The sequence below is a fragment of the Nothoprocta perdicaria genome, unplaced genomic scaffold (assembly GCF_003342845.1).
Source record: "Nothoprocta perdicaria isolate Ctin4 unplaced genomic scaffold, notPer1 scaffold_362, whole genome shotgun sequence".
NCBI lineage: Eukaryota > Metazoa > Chordata > Aves > Tinamiformes > Tinamidae > Nothoprocta > Nothoprocta perdicaria.
Window position 1 is genome coordinate 314,527 of NW_020455602.1, and position 8,821 is coordinate 323,347.

The window sequence follows — 8,821 nt, forward strand, 5'->3', positions numbered from 1 at the left end:
CTGTTGCGGGGTTCCGCTGCGCTACGGTAACGCGTCGGGCCCGGTCGGGCTCTGTGGAGCTGCCTTGGGCTCGAGGGAGTCGCCGGGGCCCTGGCGGGACCGCATGTTGGGAATTCGCGGCCTGGGCGCCTCCGGGGCCCGTTTGTTCGGCTTGGGCTCAGAGCTCGGGGGCTGGAGCGTCGCCTCCTCTCGCCGCGGTGGGTCGGACGGGGAGGGGAAGGGGCTGGCGGTGGTTTTGCGGGTGCTACGCGGATTTGTTCGTGCGGGGCTGCCTGTATCGGGTGTGAGCGGAGACCTGCGGAGTGCGATGTTGAAACGGCTCTTTCTGAGGCTTTCAGAGAGCTTGCAAGTCAAGGCGCATCCAGGTATTTGTTGGGGCCGTCTTGCTGGTACATCCAGTGCTTATGGCTTCATTAGCAGTGGGGTAGCTTTGCCTGTAGTAAAAGGGTGCTGTGTGCAGAGACCTTCAACTTAAACACGTCGGGACAGTGTCACGATATGACCAGCAAAGGAGTAAAATCATTAGCAAGTAGTCTGAAGTGAATAAGTGAAGTCTTCTTCAAGATTTATTCCTATTAGGCAGGACCCATCTTCAGGATTTATGGAGTTTTCTCACCTTCTTCTAAGATACTGTATTTTCATTATCCTGATTTTCCCCATATGAATTAGGATCAACCAAAAGTGCATGAGCAATGATAATTGCATAATTGCTGATTAGCAGATGGGGTTACTTTTCTGAGCAAGTTGTCCCTGTATGTATTCCTTGAGTAAATCCTAGGAGGGGACATTGCTTTTCTTTTCCTTGTGCTAATCGCCTAAGATAAGCCGGCCTGTCACAAAACAGGTCATGGATCTAGAAAGGTGGCAGTAGTGTCTGCTCTGTCACTGTTTCCTTTTCAAGGCAGAAAGCCGTAGCAAGGGAAGCCAAGGACGTTGTAGTTCAAGCTTTTCAATAAAAAGAGCTGAGGACTTTGGGAGGTCTATCCGAAGTCCTCTGAATACCTGGGAGAAGTGAACGGAAAAGCAAAACAGGGTTTCAGAAAGCAGAGAAAGGAACAGGACTAGTGACAGTCCTAGAAATCTGGTAAGTGACCGGTAGAGTTGGGAGTGAATGGAGCCAGGTGCATAAGGAAGAAAAGGGTTGATGGAGCTGGTGGATAAGAGAGAAAATGGTCAGAGTGATGATTTGGGCTGTTCTGACTGTTGGACTATTCTGGACTGTTTTGCTGCTGACTTAATTTTTAAGTCCGTGCTGCCGCAGAGGGCCCTCACTCCTGGTTCGACTGGGGATTTGCTCTACTTGGAAGGGGGAAAGAAAAGAAAAASGATCAACAAGCAATATTGTCTCTTTGCCTCTTAATCCGCCTTCATCAAGAGATAATTTCCCTTTTTTGAGGTTGTGTGATAATCTTGAATTATGTTTGCATGGTCATGAATCCTACCCTGCAAGCAGGATGAGGACTAACTCAGARAGGGTAGGGAAATTTCTCTGGAAAGAGAAATTTGAAGAAGGAAGATTGGATCTGGATGGGAAACAAGGACCAGGAGTTGAAGTCCAGCTCCTGTGAAAGAGAAGCAAATGCCAAGAGTCCCATAAGCCTTCTCCTTTTAGCTCTTCAGAATTGGTGTTGCTTTGTTTTTTGGATTAAATGGTGTTCCTCCCTCAGGTAAAGAGGGCATCCCCGTGCTATTGAACTGGAGTTTAGAGTCTCTGTTAGCCAAGAGGGTAACCCAGGATTGTCACTGTTACGAACACCTTTTTCCCCTTTCTCTCCTTTTCCTCAGATTTACGAAGTTAATTGTGCTGACTATTAAACTAAAGTGAAAATGACATCTCTAGGAAAAGGTAAGTGGCTCACATAGCTTTAATTCTGTCTGCCTAGATCTAAACTTGAATTCTAAAGAGCAGAGCTATGCTAAGCTTCATTTAAAATTATTTTCATATTTAGTTGAAGTTCATTTAACTTACGATGCACATTAAGAAATTGAGATCAGAGTGTGGCATTTCTAAGAAGAATGGAGACAGTTGATTAGAAATGAAGTGGAARTGTTTGGTTTTTCTTAAACCTTCATCTGGACAACAGACATGATAGCAGTACTGACAGGCTGCTAGACTTCTCARGTTCTCAGTAGCTATGTAGCAAGCAGCTGCAGTTCACTTAGTGATATTGGTKTTGAAGTGAGACTGCTCTAGTTCTGTCAGCTCCCCAAACCTGAAGTTTGCTTTTGCTCTATGAATAATATTGCCAAACAAATTTTCTCCTTACTAGCTCCCTTTCATATTTGCATCTATCTGTTCTGTTATGTCAGCATGAAACGAAGATCAATACAACTCGGATTAATGACTGGGTTTTGTATTAGCGGTATTAATGAATGTGACAAGATTGAATAGACGATTGTCTGCGTGGATTTCTGACTTGTGTTGGACAATTGCTGCAGGAAAGAAGTGACTTGCATACGCTGTGTAAAAATCCAAATGTCTAACTTAGAAACTCCGTTTCTGCACTTCAAACTCGGGAGTTACAGTGAGCTAAAGATAAAAGATAAGAAGGTTAGATAAAAGAAAGTTAACTTTTCCTCCTGTGTTTCTGAATTGTAGTTGATGATGCCTCATCACCCATCCGAGGTCCTGGAGATGGCATGGAAACGGAACAGACACCTGAGTCGGTGGAGGTCATCACTGGAGCCCCGGCTACAACCCATCACGTCCACCACAGCCCACATAAAAAGACTGTCTCTTCCCTGAGTCCTGGGGTTTTGCAGCTTGGGAAAATACATGCTGATAAATCAGTGGAGATCGAAGCAGTTCGTATATTAGTGCCCAAAGCAGCTATCACCCATGTTGTTCCAACGAAAAATGCCAAGGTAGCTAGATCAGTGGGACACAAAGGAGACTCATTCCATCAGTCTGATGGAGCTGCAGGTCCCAAAGAACTGCAAGAGCTTAAAAATGCTGTAGAAAAACTAAAAAATTCAGAAAAGAGGCTGTTGCAGGATAAAGAAGGTCTCTCTAATCAGCTGCGTGTACAGACAGAGGTAAGAAATTAAATGTTTTGCAGGGCATTGCTTTCACACAAGTTTGTTGGGACAGTTTATGAAAACAAAGAACTGCTATGACAGAAGTGCTCTGCCTTGTGATAAGTACTTGGGCTTTTGAACTTTCCATCTGGAGTAGAACTGCACTGTAAGTAGTAGTAGTTCTTCACCAGCAGATAAAACCTTCAAATTCTTGAAGTGGGGAGAAAGCCATTAGTAAGCTGCTGAGAAATGTGCCTGTCACTAGAAATGATTCCTCAATCCAACTTGTAAGTGAATGATGTTATAAAATACATGATTTCTACCTAAAATTCCCTGTGGATGTCTTGTTTAATCCCTTATCTTACCACTTGAGGACTTGAATGCCACTGCAACTTTCTTTGTTACTTACAGTGAGATTTCATTTCTCCTCTTTGGATATAGTTTAATGACTTATCATTTAAATAAGGATGTCTTGAACATGTATTAATTCTAAGTGTTTGTATTCCCTGAAGTGGATCATGAGGTAACATAAGATTTCACATAAGTTGTGTCTTGATCTGGAAAGAAAAAGACAACTGGTAGCCACATATTTTCAATAAGTTAAAGTGCAATTAGAAGGTAAAAGGGGTGCAGGTCTTTTTGTTTGTTTGTTTGCTTTGATGTACAGTGTGATGATTAAGCCACTGTAAAACTGGTGTAATTCCAGGTGAATCGGGAGCTGAAGAAATTACTTGTTGCTTCTGTTGGGGATGATCTGCAGTATCACTTTGAACGGATGGCTCGTGAGAAAAACCAGCTAATCTTAGAAAACGAGGTCCTGGGCCGGAATTTGTCTCAGCTGTCTGAACAGTTGGAGCGGATGTCAATACAGTGTGACGTGTGGCGAAGCAAATTCCTAGCAAGCAGGTATTTTGCTCTTGCAGAACTGGTTGTAACTAAAGCTTTCTCCTTTGGTCTTTTATTGCACCCATTGCAGCATCTCTGAGTGTGCATATATATATGCAGAGGACAGCCCCAGCAGCTGTATCAACATGGACTCTGAAGTTTGGATTTACAGAAACTCTGCTTACGGTGGTGTAGGGATCTACTAGAAAGGGCAGCTTTTTATGGAAGATGTAGACCTCTTCGTTAAAGACTTATTGGTTGTGTTGCTGTTAAGGAACCTACCATTACTTCTCTAACTATAAAATAATCAGCAGCAAGAGTCAAGAGCAAATCTTAAGTTGGTGTTGGTGTCAAAATCTTATTTGACAACAGAGTAGACTTTCATCTTCCAAAATGTAAATCAATTTATGCAGATAATGACTTACAGTGCAAACAGCATTATAGTTTGTGTGTTTTTTTAATGTTCTATTAGATTAAATTTTAATGAGCAGTGTTTAGTGCCTACTAAGAAAAGGTTTTACTGCTTCAATGTAATAGTAAGAGGATGGTCTTCTCACTTTAAGTTGCTGGTCTTGAACAGCTTTAGCATATGGAGTCAATGGTAACTCTTTGTGATAGTCCTAGCTAGACCTGTGTTACTATCCCAGTCTAATTAATTTCTTTGGCATTAATAGCAGCCCTGAGATGGGAGTATGCGACTCCCTTCTGGTTTGTGGCAGTGTGGAGATGTGCTTAGAGTAACACCCTTTGATTTTTTTTTTTTTTTTTTTTTTTTTAATTTGCTGGGGTCATTTAGGTCTTGGGTTTCTCCCTGGCAGCTTTAAAATGGCAGTATGTTTTTGTTCCTTTACAGCATCATGGTATTGAAATACCTGCTTGAGGGATAAGTGCCAAATCTTTTGATGAGATAACAAAATATGACAGCACTTGTCTTATGCATGACTCTTAAATGCTTGTATCTAGAGCATAGCTCATCTGTTATGTCCCCTGAGAGCTGAACTGCAGTGTCTAGCTGTAGCTTCCTACTCTAGATGCTCGGAATATGAAAAGCTGTGATTACAGCATACGTGTGGGAGCAATGCCAGTAAAACAAAAAGTATTTAGCTTCATCTGTAAGGGTATTTGTTCAATATGTTCATTTACCCAAGGTATTTTAAAGTGTCTGTTACTTCATCTTTATGAAATGACATAAAATAATTTTAACTTAGCAAATAAAGCATAGCAACAATATAACATAGTAGTATTGTTAGTATGGTCACTTCATGTTCAATGTAGTAATAAAGCAGAAATTGCTCTTAATAGGCCTTTTGCAATTAGGTTGATAAGACACCCCACAGTGGAGTGGGATGAGACACCAGCTTAGTTAGAGCTGGCAGATCGTTGTCTGTAGCAAACACAGCTGACTTCCACAGGGCTTATGTAAGTTACTGACTGGAAACTTCTTTTGCAGGGTTATGGCTGACGAGCTGACCCATTCCAGAGCAATTCTGCAGCGTCAAACAAGGGATGCTCAGAGCGCCATCCAGGACTTGCTGAACGAACGYGATCAGTTCCGTGATGAAATGATTCATACACAGAAGTATGTTTCGGGTTTTTGTCTGCCCCATCTGTTTGGGTGGTTCTTTGACATAAACTAAACTATTTCTCCCTAGTGAGGGTATGTTTAACAAGATAGTATGTGTGTAATCTTCACGTGGGCATGGAAATTTTGAGCAGTAGCATGCTATGGAATTGGCATTCTTCATATTGTCTTGATTTTTCTGTTTTTAATCACTTACTGACTTGAAATCAAGTTTTCTGTATTTCCTTCAAAGGTGTATATATTATTATCCTTATGTTGACCTCTTCAATGCTCCTCCTGCCAGGTGTCATAATAGGTTTCTATCTGTCACCAATATGAAGAATCTGTGCTGATGAAGCTTTGGTTTGGAGAACATCCTTTTTGCCCACTTGTTTTTAAACTTACTTCTTTGGTCAATTCTTTAGCCAGTTCTTTGGTTAACAAGTGTCTTTTCCCAGAATTTGGAACTACGCTCTGGGTGCCGATAGCATGGAGTACAAAAATCACTAACCCCGCTATGTTCCTTTCTGCACAGGCTGCTGGAGCAGCTGATGGTTTCTCTTCAGTGGGGGAGACAGCAGACCTACTATCCCAGTGCCCAGCCTCACACTACGACAGAGCTAGCTGCTGTGAATTGCAAGCTGGCCAAAGCCCTAAGCTCGCATCTTCTTGGCGATGTTGGCACTAACAGTCCAAAAAAGACTTCAGCACCTGTGGAGCTTTCCAGTACTCCAGCTGAGAAAATGGCTGAAATGGTAAAAACCCCTTCACATCACCTAATTTCACAGCCCAGGTGCCTGTTTTCTGAAGAACAAGGTTGTGGTGTGCCAGCTACTTAAATGCTTTGTCTTTTCTAACAGATATATATGCAAGGGCAGTGTGCTGAATAGAGCTGTTTTCTCTTGAGGAAATGATGGGTGCTGTTGCCCTCTGTCACCAGCACTGCAAAGGACTGGGTCAACATTTGTTCAGAGTTAGTATGTCAGARGGAAGCCAGCTGAAAATACTTAATTGAGTTTAAAAGCTGAATGGGAGAAGAAACGTATTTGGGTTATTAACATAATGCTTCAGTGTTTTTTATGGTCCTCAAAAGAGTTTTATTGGCAATGAATGGAAAGAGACGGAGGTGCTTTATGATTATCTTTCAGGATGGGCTCTCCACTGCCTTAAGACTTAGTATTTAAAGAGTATACTAATCTACAGGTTTAGTCTGGAAGCAATTGAATAGTAGTTGAGCAGCAGAAGGCATTTTCTAGTATGCTGGTTTTGCTGCTCATCTGTTTAGAAACAGCTTTAAAAGAAACACTCAAAATGGTACCTCAAACTTCTGATGGACATCACTAATTAATATTTTAAAATGCTATAAAAATGCTAATTAATATTTTTATRTTGAGGATTTGCATAGATGCCTACCTTATTTTCAACTTAATGTTGAAGATTTGTTACAGATTTTCTGCTAGAGAGAGGTACATTTCATGAGCTTAGATGTATTTTCATCATGGATTTTTCCATCCACAGGTGCTACACGTACTGGATCCAGTTGCATGTACAGAAACATCAACATCTTTTCCTGAGACTTCTCCCTCTTCCTTTCTCTCTACAAAGTGCATTGGAAGGTTTCACCCCTATACAAGATACGAAGATGTAACTTTCAACTGCTGCAACCACTGTCAAGGAGAGCTGATAGGCCTTTAAAAACACAGTTAAGGCAGCTGCAAGTGCACACCTTTCTGAAGAATTACACTACGTGAAAAGAAGCAGGCTTCCTTTTTCCCTTTCTTTCCCTAAAGGGTGGGTTTAGCATTGGAAATGATGCAGTGTCTGTTTCTCTGCCTCTTGCGGTTAGGCCAGCAGAACTTCCTTCCATAGCCTGTGGGCTACTTCTACTATTCTTAAGGCTGGAAAGCTGCTTCTTTCCATCTACAAATGCAAGAGCAGAAATTTTACACCTCTGCACTCCAATGTGCAGGGCATAGGAATGCCCTTGACTATTTTTTATAGTCGTATTAGACAATCTTAATGAATTTCCGTTCAGAGGGAGACCAAACACAAAACTATACCAAAGGATATACTAAAAGGTTGTATTTAAAAGGAAGAAAAAGACACTGGAATAGAGTTGGCTGTCTGCTTTTTAAAATCTTTTCTAAAGTGGCAGGCTGTCTCCATTTATATGGAGTCTATGGACAGTCTGTTAAATTTAAATAGGCATGTGTGCAATGAGCTTTTATAGCTGTAACTTCTGAAAGTAGAAGCATATTCATTGTTGCAATCCTCCTGACAAGTAGAACAGAGCTTCAAAGAACTCTAGCTCTAAAATATGAAAGGTTTTTAAACGGGATCCTTGAAGACTGTGGGGTGAGATGATTCTTATATTTGGGTAAAGCTTTAGAGCTCAGCCCTTGCCCAAAGTCTTCCGGGGTGTTATAGAAGGCTGAAGATCAAGCACTAAGTTTGCACAATTAGTGAATACAAAAAACTATTTTTTACTCATCAGTCTAGTATCTTGATGATGCAGGTTCTAAGTGACATACTAGCAGAGCCTGCTAAATCCAAAGAAATCTATTTTTAAGTTGTTAAAGTGAGAAAGAGGAAAATTAGGATACTGCAAATACATATTTTCCTTTTYCTCAAATCTTCATTCTTACCATACGCAGCTAGTAGCTGACCATGGGGAAAGGGTTTCTAAAACAAATGCTGTTAAACAGTTTTTCTTGAAATCTTGTACCATGATCAGAATATGCAAGTTACAAGTTCTTGCTCTTTGTGGCCCTGCTTTGGCTTGTACCCGAAAACCTTTACAATAAACTTGCTTTGCATATGTTCAAGTAATCATTTTTGATTTGTCACAAGTGGGGTAATTTTTGACTCTGTTTTCTGTGCAGCTTAAAGGAACTGTATGCCATAAGAACTGCACTTATCCACGGCATTGGTAGGAGGTAACAACCTGAGAAGCATTTTCTTCTCTTGCTGCCAGCAGGGAGATGCTGTGAAGCTCTGCACTATTGAATCCTGCAACTGCTACCTCAATAAAAGTGATTTGGCTGTTGGCAGCAGAGGAAGGTGCTTAGCTAGTAGCTGTTAGTCATGTTTCTCATAAGTAGCTAACAATGTTAACTCAGGGCACTTGTGCCCTTTTACCCATGCTCTTAAAAGAGCATGCTCGCATGCTCAACCTCTTGCTTACTGTCAAGCAGCAGCAYCCTCTGAAACATGATCATAGAATCATAGAATCATAGAATGCCGAAGGTTGGAAGGGACCTCACAGGTCATCGAGTCCAACCCCCCTGCTCACACAGGGTCACCTAGAGCACGTGGCACAGGGCTGCATCCAAGCGGGTTTTAAAGATCTCCAAAGAA

General features: G+C 41.5%; 1 protein-coding gene across 1 annotated transcript; it reads left to right on the forward strand.

The window, feature by feature from the left end:
- The first annotated feature begins 82 nt into the window (after positions 1–82).
- On the forward strand, positions 83–7,870 carry BLZF1 (basic leucine zipper nuclear factor 1). The gene is made up of 7 exons (XM_026044435.1): positions 83–197; positions 1,786–1,846; positions 2,600–3,036; positions 3,725–3,924; positions 5,354–5,482; positions 6,000–6,219; positions 6,983–7,870. Exons 2-7 carry the CDS (start codon positions 1,828–1,830, stop codon positions 7,157–7,159), a joined length of 1,182 nt encoding a protein of 393 aa, XP_025900220.1. The 5' UTR covers positions 83–197; positions 1,786–1,827; the 3' UTR covers positions 7,160–7,870.
- Positions 7,871–8,821: the final 951 nt, after the last annotated feature.